At 49.9% G+C, this 18746-nt stretch overlaps 1 protein-coding gene across 11 annotated transcripts in view; it reads right to left on the reverse strand.

Annotated features, from left to right (window-relative positions):
* NFIX (nuclear factor I X) overlaps nucleotides 1–18746 on the reverse strand; it is an 85112-nt gene that overhangs the window by 58306 nt on the left and 8060 nt on the right. The window contains exons 1-2 of one of the 11 annotated variants that reach the window (XM_017497691.2): nucleotides 14127–14229; nucleotides 12618–13104 (exon numbers count right to left, since the gene is read on the reverse strand). In XM_017497691.2, coding sequence (XP_017353180.1) covers nucleotides 12618–13104; nucleotides 14127–14129 — 490 coding nt within the window. In that variant the 5' untranslated portion in view covers nucleotides 14130–14229. The other 10 variants (XM_017497688.2, XM_017497693.2, XM_037727568.1 and 7 more) reach the window with 10 other exon arrangements.

Genomic DNA, 18746 nt, shown 5'->3' on the forward strand with positions numbered 1-18746 from the left:
CTGGTCACTGGGTCTGGGAAACTGGCTTTTATGGAAGTGAGTTCTCGCCCTGGGACCGATACACTCAGGAGGCCCCAGGAGCCACAGTAGCATGTTCAAGTCTATATGGGAAGAGTTGGCCTGAAAGGCAGTGAAAACAGGCAGGTTTTGCCGTTTGGCAACTCTTTGATAGGCAATAAGGAATGGGTATTTGATGATTTTTCCATTCTTTTTAAAATAACAGATGAAGGATCTACATCAATACCATACTGCCTAACAGGGCTTGCTCTTAGCACTGTCTCACCTGCAAAGGGTCTCTAAACTTTGAAATGGGAAAGACCCTCTGAGAAGCCACACGATTTCCTGGAAAAGGTTTCCAAGCTGCAGAACCCTAAATACAACCAATCAAACCACAGAAAACAAGGGCTGCAAGAAATTCAGGAAGGCAGCCAGGCAGCCCACTCTGCTAGCAGAAGCAAGAGGCGACCTAAGGAGAGGCCATGCATAGCAGGGTCTGCTTATTCTCCCTCTAATACTGGGTTTCTCCACCTCCACACTTGTGACGTTTGGGGGTGAGATGATTCTTTGTTCCTGGGGGACTGTCGTATGCACTAGACTCTTCTCACTAGATTCCAGTAGCAGCCTCCCCCCACAACTGTGACAACCAAAAGTGTTCACAGACATTGCCAAATGTTCCCTGTGGGACGAAATTGCCCTTAGTTGAAAACCACTGTTCAAGGGTGACCAAAAATCCCAGTTTGCCGGAGACTGAGGGGTTTCCCGAGGTGAGGGACTGGGAAACTCTGAGCAAACTAGGACGAGTTGGTCATCCAGCTTTCCTCCAATGCCATCTGCCAAAGGCAAATTTCCTCCTCTATGCTCAGGACTATGAAGACTAGCTCTTTTCCACCCTATATGAAGTAATCTCCCATATACCTAAAAAGATTATATCCCACCTCATAGTTTCTTCTGGAGCCAGAATGCTATCCTTGTGTCATCTTTCTTCCCCAGGTGCCATCTCTCAGCGCCATTACTCCCATGAAGCTCTCTGAGACCCACATCAAATTGCTCACATATTTCTTACATTACTAAGGCTGAAACTGGCCTAATACATCTGATGGGGGAAGTAGCCATACCCTGGGGAGGACATGACCAGGTGCAGAAGTCAGGCCTCCCTTCAGCAAGTGGCCCCAGAGCCCTGTAGAGGTCATCTGGGAGAGAGAAGGACAGGGAAGACCCTGTAGCTCCCCTTTTCTCTCTGACACAGCCAAGGCTGGCAGGATCTGCTACACACAGGAAAGGGGACCTGAAACCCCCTAAAGATGAAAGGAAACAAAGTCTACTGCCTTGCTTCCGGTTGGGTCAAATACTCAAAGGCAGATGGCCTGTCTCATTGATTAAGGACTCTGCCCAGGAGACCCCACCCTGTTCAGCCCCAGGCTTAGCACCCACCTCCCAACTCAAGCTTCCTATCCATTTGCCTCCTCCGTTCAAAGGCCTTTCTTCACTTGGTCCCCCGGGAGCATTCCTGTTACTAAGGAAACAATGATGTCATGTGTCCGGGTGGGGGCCGCAGGTCCCTCCTACCACCCCCTAACTAGGTATCATGCCCGCTGACGTCACTGCTCAGAAATTTATAGCCCAGCATGGGTATTTATAAGGTGGCTCTGGTGTGACCACATATTTGGTGTGGGGCTGCTGGCTATTTATAGCCAGAGGATATACACTTATTACACCCCCTGTCTGTATTCTGGGCCACCTGTTATATAACTGCCATTACGCAATAACAGCCATTATATAATAATTATGCGCTAATGGGGATATAATCTGCAGGCATAATAAGGACACACTCCCCAAGGGCTGCACTAGGCTGGCCTCCTGCGGGTCGCCTCCAGGGATCTCCTGATCATTCCACACAGCTCCGCCCAGTCCAGAAGAGTCACCAGGTGTCACCCTACTCCCAGCTGTCTGGAGAGCAGCCTTCTCCATACTGGCAGACCCAGCCGCAAAGCCCTCTCTGGATTCCTTCTCCATCTTGTCTGGTTTCTCATTTCCACAGCCCCACCCCTGGCCTGTAGAGGACGCTCTTCTTCCTCTGCCGCTCTTCTCTGCTGTATCGTTAAGCCCAAAACAAACAATTATGATAAAATAAATCTTGGATGGCATGACTGATGCTTCATCCCCCCATTTTAAGAAAGGAAGCCTCCCGGACACCAGGCCAGTTGGCGAAGGGTCCGCTCCACACGAAGGAGTGTCCTTGCCCTCTTGGAAGACTTAGAAGGCCGGCTCCAGAGGCCAAGACGAGCGTGGCTAAGCAGAACACTTCCCAGGGGCCCCTCCCTCCAGCTGCAGCCCCTTCGGCGGGGGTCTCAGGGCAGGCCGAGGCTCAGGCCCTGACTTCCGTGGTCGGGGTTACACCACCAGCAGGAATCCCCCAGAGGGGGATTCTAACTGCTCAGACACCGGTACATGCCCTACTGGTCACTCCTCCCAGCAAGAACATGCTGAAATTGTCACCTCAGGGAAAGGAAGACAGGGACTTTGGCTCTGCCCTTCGGATGATGCGGGCGAGGGTACAAACGACAGTGGGTGGGAAGAGTTTAGACCACAATGGCACTTGACAGAGCCAATTCAATTAGCCCAAACATACCATCTGCTCTTAAAATAGATACCTCTATATTTAAAAGTTACTTGATATAGGAATTGATGAAAAAAAATTGAAGAACTGACATGGATCTGTGAAGTGGTCTCAGGCACAGAAGGGTAGTTTGGGGAGCTTCTCTGTCTCTCACATTCTCTATTGTTTAAATTTTTACAAAGAGTGTGTTTACTACTATAATTTTTAAAAAAATCAAATACATCATTTAAAAAGAGTAATATTAAGATTCAGACAGCAGTTCTGGTCTCCGTGTCTCACTCTGCAGAAACAAACGTTTGTGTTCTTTGGGGTCTGATATGGGCCTGGCAGGACCACTGGTTAATGCACAGGCCTGGGCCAGCCCAGTGGCAGATCCCCTGTCCTGTTCTCCAGATCAGCAGCCCCAGCATACAGAAACCACGATGCAAAAAATCAGAGATGCATAACACAGTAGAGGACTTGGAGGCAGGCTTACAGCTCCAACCAGGGGGAGGTGAAGTGAGAAAGCCCCCAAATTGCTTCAGCCTAGACTCTGCTATCTGGAAAAGGGAAAACAATATAGGATACACGGGAACAGATGGTGCTCAGAAGTTCAGTCGACATTCAACACAAGGTAAATGAGGACCTAAACTGGCGGTAAGGCAAGAGGTGAGTGCAGGTGGTATTCTGATTCTGTCTGAATCCCTGTTTCTTCCAGGCCAGAGGTTCTCAGCCATGCATGATTCTGTTCCCAGAAATGTCTGAAGATATTTTTGGTTGTCACATCTGGGGGAAGGAGGTGCAACTGATTTCTAGTGGGTCAAGGCCAGAGATTCTGATAAAACCCTACAATGTCCAAGACAGTTCCCCACGACACCGAATGATCTCACACAAACGTCAACAGTGCTGAAGTTAGGAAACCCTGCTAGAGGGCAGCTGATATCAACGGTGAGAGATAAGCCTCTGTCTAATTAGCAATGGACACAGACGAAAATCTAGAGTGGTGAGCCAGCCTCTCCCTGAACCCAGCCCTAGTCATGCTGGGAGAGTTTTTATATACACAGCCAGAGAGTTTTTTAACTTTAAGAAAGGGATAAAGGTGACAGTCGATGTGAAGGAGCAAAAAAGGCAATGAATAGCAGATTACTGCAAAACTTCCATCGATCACCTGGTTAATTAGGATAATTAAATTTATTTTTATTTCAAACTGTGATTCCAAGCACACTCCCAGGAAAAGGGTGTGACTGAGCAAGGATCGGGAATCCCAAGGTCTAGCAGAACCTGCCTGGCTTCACACCTGGACTTCCTGCCCCCTCTACCTGAGAAGGTCGGGTTGGCCCCTCCCAGCTGCTCTAGGGAAGTATGAAAAGAAGCAGAGCTGGCAGCAGCAGGGTGAGAGTGTCCAGCCAGTCTGGCCCCTGTCTATGCTAGGCTCAGCCTATCTATGCTAGCATGCCGCCTCTAGAAGTCGGCGGCGGGGAGCCAGGGAGCCATGGCCTGTCAGGAGAAAGGGAGGCCAGTGTCAGGACAGGGCCAGGTGCCCTCTCTCTGTTTCCACCCCATGTGCTCAGCCACTGGGGGAGCCCTTGAGCTGAGCCACAAGCTGGTTTCTCTGCTAGAGAGTGACAGAGACCACAGTGATGAAACTGGCTCCAGTGGGGACCCATGAGGTTTTCTCCTCTGAGACTCTGCCAAAGCCAGTAATCCTGATGAAGTTCAAGGAGCAGCAATGCCTGCAGAGTGAGCCCGAGGTACTCAGTGACCATAAACCTGGAGTCCAGGCCCCTTCTGCCAGAAACTCATCACGTGATCAGAGTCCCCTGACATCTCTGTACTTCAGGTCCCTCCTCTGTATAGTGGATATAATAATACCTGCCCTGTCTATATCACTCAACCATTGTGAAGAGGAAATCAGCTCCAGGCACACTGAAAGGGCTCAGTCAGCTGACAAAAACGAGCTAATTCCTGTCTTTCAAGGTGCAGGTCAAGCAGGTCATCTTCTAGGAAACCTCCCTGGTCCCCAGATCTGGTTTGCTGATTCCTCACTACACAGAGAGACCCTTATGCACGTCACCTGAGTGCACACACACCCAGCCAGGAGCACAGTTTTAAAACTAGAATCGGGGTGAGAATTCGGGGAATGCATAGAGAGAACTCAGCCCGGTGCTAAAGCCACAGCGGGCCTTCAATGGCAAAATGGAATTAAAATAGAGACCAAGGGCATGCCCCTTCCTCAGTCCACAGAGAACAAGAAGTTGTTGGGAGCCTGGACAAATAGGTGCCCCTTAAGTTATTGGGTGTCCCCAAATAATAGCAAATAAGTGCCCTGTACTGGCGTGGTGGTGGCATGCCTTACTGAATGTCATCAGTAAGGCATCAGAAGTGAGAGAAGAGCCAAGATGCCCCCTACTGATAGACCACAGCAGTTGGTGGTGGAACAAGTCACTTGGGGGACAGACCCATAAAGGGCAGCCCCAGAATATTTTCTAAATCCCCAAAGGGCCAGGAAATAAGGTATGAGATATCCATACAGACAAATTAAGGAACCCAGGCACCTAGGAGGGTAAGGTCCAGTCCAGCCAAACTTCCCCTCCCCAGGCCCTGAGCCTCCTGGGACCCTATTCCAACGCCAACAACCCTTAAACTCAAACATGCTTGAAATGGCGACGGCGGCCTGCAGGGCCGGGTGTTTGTCGTGCTGTTTTCCACGGTGCCCTCAGTGCCAAGAAAAACCTATCATCAGAAATGCCATCAGCTATATTTATCTATCTCTCGGCCCCCCAGCCTCCTCCTCCCGTCTGCCAACCAGGCCCTCAGAGCCCCCCCTCACCCAGTGGGCATACTTCCCTGTTGCTGATGCCCATGACCACCTGCCCAAGCCTCCGTTGTGGCGCTCTCTTCCCAAGCCTGACAATTAGGTCTCCACATGGGCTTGTAAACCAGCAGGTTGCACCTCTTCTTACTGGGATATAGGGGCGTGCCCACATGTGTTAAGGTACGTACCCCAACAGGCACTGGTTTGGGTGTCTCTTGTTCCAAACCTTGGACAAGCGTGGCCTTCATCTCTTTTCAGCCTCAACTGCCTACTCACCAGGGTCTCAGCAGCACTGACCTGCCCTCAAAGTCCAAAACAAGCTGTGGGCTCAGGTCCTCTGCGCCCCATTCCCGGGAAGACCACACTGCTGCTCTATAAACCTTTCACTCCCTCTCCCTCATTCTCTGACGTAAAGTGGGACGCCCCAACCTGTATTCTGAGATACTGAGTCTCCAAGAAGTGTGTATGCTAGTAGAACCCCCTTCAAAGGCGGAATCTGGGACAAAAAAAGAAAAAATAACAAAGTCAAAAGTTCACGACTGTGCAAATCCACAGCTGTAAGGAGTCCTCCTCGAAAGATGCAACATACAGGGGAATGGCATGTGCCAGACACCTCAGACCTTTCCTCTACCCAAGAGGCAGGGCTCCAACCTGACCCTTACTACCCTCAGGGTTAGCATGTAAGAGCTGCCCAAAGTGTTTGTAGGGTGAATCAGTAACTATAAACCCCTCCACCTCCTCCTATCATCCTGGGAGCCCCACCCAGCCCCCCATTCCTACACTAGCCCTCTCTTCAGAAGGCCGCCGCTCAACTCCAAGCCCCCAACTCAGAAAAGAGTTCCAGGGAGCCAACTCCTCTGAGAATGAAGCAACCCAAATAAAAATTTTAAAACCCAGAAGCTCTTTCTCTCCTGCCCCCTCCCCCTCCACTGGCAAATGAAAACAAACAAGAAATCAAAGAGGCCTTTTGTGCAAGCACCGCGCTGACACGGCTGGGGCCTTTGAAAAGACTTCTGAATCGGACACTGAAGGATAAAATAACTGAAGCGTGGCAGCTCCTGAGACAGAGGGGCGGGGGGGGGGGGCGGGACCGACAGGGCAAAGAGAAAAAGGGGTGGGAAAGGAGTCACCTTCTTCCCTAAGCAGAAAGGGGGACACTCAGCTGTCCCCTATGCCCAGCTGCTACAGGATGCCAGAACAGAGAGAGAACGTGGCACTGGCCTCATTACCCCTTCTAACCCACTCTTCCTCTGGCATCCCAGGTCTCTGTAACACTAGAAGGTGACCAAGAAGGTCCTTGCTTCCCCCTTCATAGCCCACTGTGAGCTATCCCCCAGAAAAGGCCCTTTGGGCCTTCCCTCCCCTCAAGCATGGGTCACCCCAGGTTCATGCCTATGCCTATGGGAGGGAGCCTTCAAGACATCTTCTAGAAGACATTTACCCAAAGCCTGCCAGGCACATGCAAGACTCTCTTATTCTTAGATATCTAGGAACCCCTAGGCTAGGGCCTTGCTCAGGGCAAGTTCACTGAGGGTGTATTTCATGGATAAAGGAAATTCTACCATGCTTTAGAAGCCCCAAAAAGTAAACCAAGTTCTCAGGAAGTCCTTCTGTGCCTCTGGACCCTAGCCCTCCTGCTGCAGAGTAGCCCTGTTTCCTCTGGGTCAGCAATGGGGCACAGCTGGTCACTATGCCCATAATTATGGGATCAGGCCCCTAGGTCCCCTCTGGCTCATTCACAGTCAGTGCTTTGCCGGCTCAAGCTCCGACAAGGGTGACTCTTTTTCCCCTCATGCCACAGCCTCCAATTCAGCCAGCAGAGCAAGTGCTCTACCGAGGCACCCACTACATATTGTAGGCAATGGGGGCTCTTGGCTGGTTGGGTGGACAGCGCTATGAACAAAAGGGACAAGAGCAGGTGGTCAAAAGAGTCTGAGAATAAGACCAAGCCCAAGGGCAAGGACTATGTTTGGGCATTTCTGTTCTCCTCTTTGGGGTCATGCCCCCCCTCTGAGGCCAGCCTGAGCCCCATCATTGTTTCACACCACCCAGACCCAGCACCCCAAGTTGTATTAAGAGTCACAGAATGTCCAAAGCAAGGTGGCCTGGGCCAGCTTCACAGGTGTGCAACCTGCGTGCCACCCACGCTTAGTTAAATGCTCTGATGTCGTGCTGTCATTCCTAAAAATTCTGAACAAGGAGCCCCACATTTTCATTTTGCACTGAGCCCTGCACAGTATGTAGCTGGAAGGCACTGAAGATTATATAGCCACCATGGCTGGCTAGGATCTGATCATGCTTGGAGTTTCTGTGTTCAATTCTGGACACTCCAGTTTCAGAGATTTTACAAATCAGAGGGACTAAAACAAACCAGAGGGCCTGCAGGAGGTGGTAACTAAAATGGCAAGGGCACTAGGAGCCATGTGAAATGTGGGAGGCATTAGGGACTGGTGATATTCAGGCTGGAGAGGAGACAGCTTCCTGAGGAGAAGGGTGGAAGGGAGACATAGGAGCTGCCTTTGGCATTTCAAATGCTGTCCTGTTACAGAAAAATCAGCTTTCACCTGGGTCATCCCAGGAGAAAAACAAGATCAACAAGCAAAGGGACAGAGGGTCAGCCATGAGCTCCCTAAATCATAAGAATTGTTCCTAATCACAGCAGCTGCCGTCCTGCTACGTGCCAGTGTCTTTACGTATTAGCCGGTTTAATCCCCGGAACCATCCTATGAGCTAGACATAGAAGAATGGAAGAATTTTACAACAACCAAAGCTGACCTTTGAACGACAGTGACACCTCTTCTGGAATGTTCTAAAGGGGACCCTACATTGGGTTAAAAGATAATCTGTAGATCTTGCTAATTTTAGGCATCAGTTCCAAGGCCCTGCAGTCTTTGTCAGCCCTGGCACCAGATGGCGCTGCCTCAAAGATGCAGACTGGTGGCATTTCTAGGCCTTGAAAAAGGAGGCGACGGATGAGGCGACACAGGGTACATGGTGGGGGTGGACCCGGAGAAAGTGGTGGGTACTCTTGTGGACCCTCCCACATACCCGTCCCAGAGCCAACAGTGGGTTGGGCATCCAGTGAAGGCTTGGGGAACTTCACTGGCACCAGCCCCGTCTTTGCAGTATGGACACAGCTGAACAATGCCCTCCACGGCCAAGGAAGGACATGGGCAGCCCTCCTCAGACCTGAAAACTAGTGCTTGCTACCAAGCCCCAAGTCCTAAACTAGAGTCCTGAAACCAGGAGGCTCTCATACCTGAGAAGGCAGCCCCACAGGTGAAAAAGTTCACTTAGACAAATCCTTGGGTGCTAACCCATTTCCTGAGACAGGTAAGGCCAAGCTTGGCTGTCCCAGGACCTGAAGGCAAGGAGGGAGGCTGAATATCTGCTCTCAGAGCAGCACACGAGGGGCAGCGCAGCCTGCAGAGTCCAGCTGAGGAAACCGCAGAGGACAAACAACCTGGTTCCTTCAACAACAACTGCCAGAAAAGAAATCAAGACTAAGGAAGAGGAAGAGAACCACCTAGAGATTATGATGAGTCTTTAGAGACTGTTCAACCCATTGTAATGCAGGGCCTACCCTATATGAATGCTGATTCAAACAAACTATAAACAAAAAATTAACATTAACCAGGTAGCTGATAATACTAAAAAAAATTGCTGATTTTTAAATGTGTAAGATAGTGGTATTGTGGTTGGGTTTTTCGAGAGTCCTTATCTTTAGAGATGTGCACAAAAACATTTATAGATGAAAAGCTATAATGCCTGGATCTTCTAAATAACTCAGCGTGGGTGGGCAGTTGGGAAGATGGTTGAAATGAGACTGGCCAAGATCTGGTGACTGCTGGCACTGGTGGTGGGTACACAGGGGTTCCTTCTATGTGGGAAGCTCTCCATCAGGAAAGAGTTTAGATAAAGAAAAGAGCCACCACCCAAATACCTGGACTTTGTGAGGATTCCACTGCAGGCCCACTGTAGGGTATCTGACAGAGAGACACTGACAAAATTCGCTCAAGTATTTTATTAGTTTTGGATTAATTTTTTTCTTTCCTAGGACCAAGGCTTAGGTGTCAGGGAAGGTCTGAAAGCACTAGTTCACCTTCAGGGTGCTGCAGAAACTTTGGAGACAGTCTAACGGTGCTTCTAGGCCAGCTTAGCTGTCCTTCCTCACACAAGCAGAGGTCTCTCTCCTGGCCCTCCCCAGTCACCCCGTCCCTGGCCACCTGTTCTGGGACACCCTCTTTGGATGGAAGGATATCACCAGGAAATGGACAGCCTGCTCCCCATGGCAGTGGTGTCTGACCCTGCCCTGCCTCAACCTCCCTTCCTAAACACAGAAAGACACACGGAGAGACTCCTTCCCAACCAGAAAGCCAGCCTATTGGTGACCTTTTGGACCCAGTATTCTGTATTTGGACCCAGTATTCTGGTAGTGGAGCTTCGACTCCAAAAACACGTCCTTTCTTCCCTCTCAAATGTGTCATCTCTTAAAGCTTCATCTGGGACATAACAAGGATCCAGGAAGGCCATGGGTGATGATGGCACCTGGGAGCAACCACCACATCAACGTTACTGTCATCAAACCCAGGACCAACAGCCTAGCCAAGATCTGGCTCTTCAGCCACATCTTAAGGGAAGGAAAAACAATTTTTTCAGAGTCCAAAGCAAGCCTTGTCTAAGCCTATGCCATTCCAGCCCTGTTCCCAGTTTATCACCCTGGGAGGAAGGAGCAAGTGACAGCTCTGCTGAGTGTGTCTGGTAGGCACGGGCATGTGGAAGGTGGTGCCCACGGATCAATGCTGTTTGGTGGCTCAGCCGCAGAAGACATTTTCTAGCAAAGTGGGGCAGCTCAAAGAGGAAGCCATGACTGCTCCACGCCATCTCAAGACCACCCGACACAACTCCAAAGACGAACAAGCAGTGCGGCCCAGTGGTAGCCCAAGCTGCAACAACTTACCCCAACTCACTTCAGGAAGGCATGCTCAAACTAAAGCAATTCCAGTGAGAAAAACCCAACTTCACTGAAATTATCTGGAGTCTTGGTCCTGAGTAATAGAAAATACACCCTTAGTTCCCTACTCTGCTTTTGTAGAGGAGACTCGGCCTCAGCCCCAGTCCACAGAAGTGGCCTTAGCTGCAGGGGATGGGGTATGAATTCACTAATATTCCTGGGCAAATGATCTCATAAGCTGGTGGGGACACATGGGGGGGCCTTTCATCTGGCCAGGTTTCGGTTTCCTTCTCACACACTTTTCATCCTACCTTCAAGCCCCTGGTTCTAAAATTGGAAGGAGCAGGATCCCCTTACCACACTGGTAAGCTCAAGGCTTCAAGTCTTCTGCAAGTCACCAGCCACCTCCAGCACCACCAGGCACACACTCTCCCCACTCTGGCTTGCTGTATAGACAGAGAATGGGGCGATAACCTTTTTTCCCCCTCAGACTCTTTTCCAAAAAGAAAAAAGACAAAAGAAAAAATTTTAGCTGAAGGAAGGGGGAATGACTGGCACCTGGCCCTTCTGCGTAAGGGGTTGAGATGGCCACACAGGGCCAGGTGCAGGCCTAGATAGAAAGATCCACGGAAGTAGGTAAGGATGAGGGAGGGTGAGAGTGGTGTCCCCTGCTTCTAACCAGTTACTAGAACAACCTATAAGGACAAGAATTCCAATAGCACCTTCTCCTCTTCACAGTCCTCCAAAATATAAACTCAGGGCGTACTCTAGTCTAGATTACATTCCTGATGCAGTGCTGAAAGCACCCCCAAACCCAAATTTTGTTTCTGGATCCAGTTATATTATTCCTCCCAACTTCCCAAACAGGCAACGGGATGACCAAAGCCATTGTGAGTTGCTTTTCTTTTTTGTGAATGAACAGGAAGGAAGACACAGAGACACACACTCGCGGGAAACAACCTTTACGAGAGTTGAAGTTAAGCCACATTCTCTCACATTCGCATAAAGAGAGGAAAAAGGGAAATGAAGGGGAAAAAATACTGGAATGGTGGAAAGGAAACACACACACACACACACACACACACACACACAGAAAGGTTTGGTAGCCCTCTCATTACAAGTTGGTTGGGCATAATGTAAACACACTTCTGCCTTGCTTAATCACAGAGTGCCGCCCGTTTAGGTTTCAAAGGCGGCAGTAAATTGGGCGTAGCTGAGTGGAGGCTAAAAATTAACCAGCCATCTCTGTTTCAATTTGTAAGAAAACAAAAGCGGAAAGAAATTATAAAAAGGGAAAGGGTAAAGGCAAAAAAAGGAACAGAGGAGGAGAACTAAACCACCCTGACCCAAAATGCAGGGTAAAACTGGAAAAGCGAAGAGGAGAAGCAGAACTACTTGGAACAAAAAAGGAAAAGGAGATTTAACAGAGTTTTTTGTTTGTTTGTTTGCTTAAGACCTCTTCCACAGCAACGCTGCTCCCAGCCATGCCTGTGCCCTGAGAAAGCCGATCTGCCCCCTAGCAGAGTGTCAGGGCTGTGGGCATCCATCCTGAGGCCTTGCCACTTTAGCTGTAATAAGGAGAAGGGAAAGAGCTCAAGGAATCTCGTGCTTGTTTTCACTCTGTATGAAATCAAATTACTTTCATACTCTCTGACAGCCAACACAGCTCCCGCCTGAGCATCTAGGCCACAGAATCTGCCCACTACCATCTTCTCTCCTCTTTTCTATTCATTCAGTCTCATATCCTAGGGTTTCACATGCCCCTTCTCTCCACCAGACTGCTGCCCATCCCGCTTATACCAAACCTGGTTTTTCCTGGGACTTGAGATGAAGCTGCAGGAAAACTAACACCTGACCCTCAATACTTCTTCTGACTTATTTTAATAAGAGCAATGATTGGTTCGCTGTTGCCGTTCTTCTTCTCAAACTCTCACCATCATGGATAATTCTGGGGGCATCATGTCCCCAATCCTAAGACCTGCAGCATCTTTCTGATCAGATGAGTCCTCCAAAGATGGAGATGCACAAAGTCAGTAACATGGCCAGGGGGCAGAGGAATAGCGCAGGTCGGGGGAGACAGAAGACGGAAAAAAGGAAAAGGGCACATAGAACGCGTTGCAGGCCCAGCAGGATGGGCATATACCAGTTAGGCCCATGGTGAGTTATCGCTTGGAAATAAGAGGAACAATAAACAGAACAAATGCCAGCAAGTAAAACAAAATGAGGGGGAAAAAAGGTTGAGAACGACCTACCCGGAGTGTGGACAAAGTAAGCCAGATAAAGATCCAGTTCTTTGATTGTGACTCCAATGTGATGTGGCTGGACGCACAGGCCGGGGTTCGAGCACTGAGGCGACTTGTAGAGCCGCTCCCCATCAGTACTTTCCAGGGGGATCCCCTTAAACAAAATCACCATGACCAGGTCCAGCCGCCACACCTTGTCAGCCTGGCGCAGGCAGTCAATCCGCCGGATCTTGCCCTTCTGGTCGGGGTTCGAGAGCACACAGCAGGGGGGCTTCTTGCCCGTGATGGTCAGCACAAAGTCCTCGCGGAACTCGGGCCGGATGTCTTTGCGCAGCTTGGCCAGGAGCCCATCCTTCACCGCCCGCTCCTCGTCCTTTGACATCCGCTTCTCGTGCTTCTTGAAGTACTTGCGCTTCCGCGCCTGCAGGTTGAACCAGGTGTAGGAGAAAGCGCGGACGTGAGGCAGCAGTGCCTCGATGAACGGGTGGAACTCATCCTGCAGGCGGCAAGCCGGGAGCATGCGGGGCGAGGGAGGACGGGAGGAGGGGAAGACGGGATGAGGGGGAAAGAGAGAAGGAGAAAAGCAGCGTTAGAAAGGGGGGGGCACAAGGAAAACTGCCTTCTCCTCCTCCTCCCTCCTCCCAACAATTTTCTCTTGCGATTGTTCTATAAAAGTGTGGTTTGAAGCCACCACCAGCTTCGCCAGCCACTTGCTCCCATCTCAGCCTCAGCAGCCAGACAGAGGCACCGGGAGCCTGTACACACACCTATTCTCTCTCTCTCTCCCTCACTCACTCACACACACGCGCACAGACAACGTTGCCGTCCACACACACACGCTGCTGGTATCCCCGCCAGGCTCTGTCGCGCCCATGACATCTCCATGTTCTATCGCAGCCGTGAACTCCTGTCAGCTCGCCCCGGTGCGATGTCCGTCTGCACAGACGCCCGTGGACGCACATGCGGGGGCGTGCGGGGCCGCCTCTGGTCCCCGACACCGGTCGCTTTTTGGCCACCCCCAAGAAGAGAGAAAATGACATCCACGAGCAAGCGAGTGAGGAAACAGATCAGGCTTCCCTCTCCCCAGGCTGTTTTCATTTTTTTTTCTCCTGATCCAGTTGGAACATCCACCCCAGCATTTTTTAATCAGACCTAAATCCTAAATATGTGATTTCAGCTTTGTTATCGACACGAGCACTAATGTTAATCACAGTAATAATGAACAAAACACTTCTTGTTAGCACAAATAAGGTGCTTGTCTCGGCCACATTAGGGTTAAAAGCTACATGGGTCTTCTTGCGACCCCTTCCCCAGCCTCCCACAACCCCTTCACCCTCTTTCCCACTCAGTCAGGTGACAGAGGGATGGGCTCTCTCGGTTTTGTTTTGTTTTTTTTTTTTTTTTTTTTTTTTTTTTTTTTTTTTTTTTTTTTTTTTTTTGGTTGTTTGCTTGTTTGAAGTTTAAATAATAATTGATTTCTGTTTACAAAAATAAAACTGGAAAAAATTAAATAATTACCATTGATCTGAAGCACCCGGCAAAGCCCAACGCCCGATTCTGAGATTCTGGACTCAACAGAGTTGTGAGTTGGGGGCGGGTGGGGGGAGGGGGGAGGAGGAGGAGCAGGGGAGGAAGGTAAATGTTTTAAAGGGGGTTATTATTGGTGTTCTGGGGAATAGGGGCCGGGCTTGGGTGGATTCTCAAACCCTTCCCCCTCCTCCCCCCCCCATGCTCCATTGCACAGAAGGGGGAAATTAATATTTTTTTTTTGAAAAGGAGCAAAAAGAAAGAAAGGTCAGGGATAGCAAGCAGAGAGGGAGCGAGCCGGTTGCCACACACGCCAGGTAAACAAAAGACAACAAAAAAATTTTTTTCAATTTCTTCCCCTGTGCTTTAAAAAAAAAAAAAGAAAAAAATGCAAAATTTAAAAATCAAAACCAGCCTCCCACCATTTCCCCGCAACCAACAACGCACCCCACCCCACCCCGTGCAAAACAAAAACAAAAACAAAACCCAGGAGGGAAAAAGCGGCAGCTGAAGAAAAAGGCTTTCGGCTTTGGCAGCGGCACAGGGGTGTAAACTTCAAGCTGCCTCCCTCCGCCTGATCGGAGGAAAAGGGGGAGCTCGCAGATTCCCGGGGAAGAGGACGAGTTCTGACCGGCTGCAGACCGTTGCTGGCAGACGCGTGCAAAAGAGAGAGAGGGAGCGAGGGAGGGAGGAAAGGAAGAAGGGGGGAGGGAAAGATCGAGGATCGAGGGAGGACGTGGATGGGATGGGGCTTATGTGTGAGTGTGTGCGTGTGTGTGCGCGCTGGTTGGATTTTGGGGTGTTTTTTTGCTCCTTTTCTCTCTCTCAAACTCCCTCTTTCTCTCCTTTCAGGCTCAATCCCCATCCATTTGCTTGTGCCAAGCCAGTAAAAAAAAAGGGGGGGGGGAGGAGGAGGAAGGGAGAGAGAGGGAGGGAGGGAGAGAGAGAGAGGAGAGGGAGGGAGGGAGGGAGAAAGAGAGAGAGAGAGAGAGAGAGAGAGAGAGAGAGAGAGAGAGAGAGAGAGAGAAAGGATCCACCTATTTGGCAAAGAGACATCCGCGAGCAGCCAATGGCTGCGCCCAAGGGGAGGAGGGAACCGGGCGAGCCGGGAGGGTGGGGAGAGCCCCCGGCAGTTGGAGACCAAAAACAATTTGCCCAATCGACAAGTTCACGTCTAATGAACAAGCAAAGTCCAGCAGTTATGAATTTTTCATTCCAGGCTCCCACTTGGGTCCATTTGGCAGCAGCCACCCAGCAAATCTGGGGGTGGGGTGGGGCAGTGGGGGGGGGGGGACTGAGATTGTGGAAGACTCGAAATTTTTTTTTAAGCCTGAAAAATAAATAAATAAAGGCCTGACTCCGGGCGGGCTGGCGGGCCGCAGCCCCAGAAGGCCTTGGGGAAGCAGCTGCGCCTTCTCTCTGTGTTTTGGTTTCAGTCCTTCTCTCGGGCCTGCACACTCTCTCTTTTTCTGTTTCTATTTCTTTTCTTTTTTTTTCCTATGGAGCACACAGGGGCGAGTGGAAGTTTTCCTCCCCGGCCACATACACATGAGCCTGTGGTGCTATGAATAGAAATAAGAAGAAAGAGAGCTCCGAAAGTGTCCATGCCAACAGTACTTCCCGGGAAGGGACCTGGCGCCCTGGGTACTGCCACCCCATGATGCCCCCAGGTCTGGCTGCTGAAAAAGCACTCTCAGACAAGGGGGAGGCCAGCACCCCACACATTCCCCCCTTTTCCCCCAGCAAGCTCAGCCTCCTCCTTCGGCCCACACCCAGCCACGCACGCTCCATTAGCGGTGACGAGGGATGCCAACGCAACACAGCTCGGCTCGAGAAACTGCAACAGTTTATTAAAATAGCCTCCTGTCACAGCACTCCGCCTGACAAGCTCTACACGCAGCCACAAACAACAGCCAGACCCGGGAAGAAGTGACAAAGGCAAAAAGATGGACACTACCTCTAAGTAGAGGCAATGAATCTGACCAACTCCCCCACCACTGCCCATTTAATTCTCTGCTTCCTCCAGATTTGCTCTCTCCAATTGACCTGAGATTAATTTTCTTACCTGTCTCCCAAATCAATTCAGACTAAAGGGCCCAAACACTAGCAGTGCAAAGTACAAAATATAAGATGAGAAACCCAAATGAAAAGAAGAGAGCTAAGAAAAGACACAACAAAAAACAAAGCAAAGGGCTCTATGAAAAGCAGGCCACCTGGGGGAAATCAAGTCACAGAGAAGAGACCCACAGGAGAGCCCCTGCTCTGGTCCTCTACTTGGGACCTTCCTCACAGCAGGAAGAAAGGGCGAGCACTGGGGAGGGGAGTCCCACCTCTAAGGGGGTCTTTCCAGTAAGAGGTATGGCACAGTCATGCTTGAGGCCTTCGAAAATCAGTAAGAAGGAAATAGATGTGATATAAAACGAAAAGCAGAGGAGAAAGGATGTGGATGCAGACAGGAGAAAGGGATCCAAATCTATTCAGAACCCGATCCCTACAGTCGCCCTCTCCCCCAGCGAGGCTCAGTCCTCAGCTGGCAATGGAAAAAAGGTCACTGCTCACCCATGCCCCTTTCTTCCCCAACTGAAACCCTGTGCTTTGTGGCCTTTATGTTGGCAGAAAGGTTCCCAGAAGAGCACCTGGGGCGTGCCAAGACAAAACATCCAGCCCTGGGCTGGCACTGAACCCTGACAATGGGAAAGGGGCTGCCCAACACCTGGGACCCCAGTCTGTGCCCTGAATGATCCATTTAAAGTGAACTGAGCTCACGGCTGACCCCTGAGAGAAACAGTTAGAGGTGAGAGTAAAGAAGGCAGGTGTTATTAGAGACACCAGCGTCGTGTCTGATAATTTCACATCATGCTAATAACCAGCTTCAAAAGATGTTAGCTTAGTGACATGACAAAGTACCAAATCCTGCCTCTCCTCCTCGCAGAAACAATTTTACTCTCTAAAGTCAAGATGAGGCCATTAAAAACTACAAATGAATTTATATCTGGCATGGGGGCGTTTTTCTTGTATTCTGATTTATACCAAGTATTAAATACCAAACAGAAAATGGCCAACAGGAGCCTCCTGGAGAATCCTGGCATGTTCTGCTTCACAGACCACAGTGTCACAGTAGAAGAGACGCACTTGACATGGGTTGAATCTGAATCTGGTGGTACAACTGGGTCAGGGATAGAGGTAGGGGCAGTAACAGTGCCACAGCTGGGAGATGACAGATGGAAAAATCCATGTAGAAGTTAGGAAAACAGGACAAGATGCATGATTCGCTTCTGAGGAAAAGCGGCAGAAGAGTGTCTCAATAGAGCCTCCAGCACCCACAAAGAGCCCCAAGCACCCCCTCAAGGCTCTCGTAACAGAAGGAGCAACAGGCCTTTCCCAGGGCAGAAAGTAGGAGGGAGAACAATTGTCAATTGTCCTTCTCTTGCCAGTGGCTATAACCTTGCAGGTGGGCAGAAGATTCTCAAGCAAATACTTTCCCCTCACCCCATTCTCTCTATGGACTCTGGCTCCCAGTGGGGAAGGCCTTTCTGGAGGAGTGGCCAGGATATTCTGATGCTTAGGGAGATGAGAAGGTCTCTCTCTATTTCTCTCTCCCTCCCTCCCTCCTTTCCCTCCTACCGTGGGCGTACACAGAGGAATTGCTCAGGTTCCATTAGAAACATTTCAAGCATCCTCCACTGTGGGCCCCCTCTTCTTGCATGCCACTGGTGGCGGCCATCAGCCCAGACACGCCCCTCGTGAGCCCCAGACAAAAGGAAACTGTCCCCCTTTTGTTAACGGAGTGGAGGCTCCTGTTGGAAGATTACCTGTCCCTGGCCCAGCCTCCTTCCCTTCTCCCCTCCAGCCCCAGGCAGGAGATCAGACTTCTTTACATCCCACACCAAAGACCAGAATCAAGACAAAAAATCCCTCAGAGGATTCAAGGCTTCTCCAGGTCTGAGTCACTGGCAAGTATAAGAGTTCAGGTGATGGAAAGAGTGAGGGGACATGCAGGCAACAGAGTAGAAGGACTCAGGAAATGGAGAAAGGAAGCCAGTGATGCTGGTAAGAGGGGAGGGTAAAAAAAAAAAAAAAAAAAAAAAAAGGATGGGGAGAAAAGGAAAAGGAGGAAACACTGTAGGGAAAGGTATTTCTCCCATTGGAGAGAAAACTCATCGAGAAGCCATAAGACTTTTAAAAATTCACATAGGCTTTTGGTTTGTGGAAAGGGATTTTGCTGCCTTTGTGGAAGAAAAGCCTCTCTCTTTTATTGTTGAGTATACAGTATTTGGTTAAAAAAAAAAAAAAAGCAACAGTTTTCACTGAAACATTGCTAAAATACATACCCATGCCACTTTCAGCCATCACTAGGAGAAATGTACCCCCAACAGAAAAAAACTGAAAAGGCCACAGAGAAAGAGAAATAGACAGGAGAACGAAAAAGAGAAAAAAAGCCAAACCTGGAGAAAGAGTGCCAAGCTGAGTCCACAACTGCAAAGAAAGACGGACAAAGATGGAGAGAAACAGAACAGCAGAGAAAGAAAAATAAAAAGATAGAAAAGGGCTCTGCGCCACGGCAGAAAAAGAAAACCCAGTTAAGGAAAATGACCACTTCTCTATGAGAAG

The sequence above is a fragment of the Cebus imitator genome, unplaced genomic scaffold (genome assembly GCF_001604975.1).
Source record: "Cebus imitator isolate Cc_AM_T3 unplaced genomic scaffold, Cebus_imitator-1.0 Scaffold234, whole genome shotgun sequence".
In the NCBI taxonomy this organism is placed as follows: Eukaryota; Metazoa; Chordata; class Mammalia; order Primates; family Cebidae; genus Cebus; species Cebus imitator.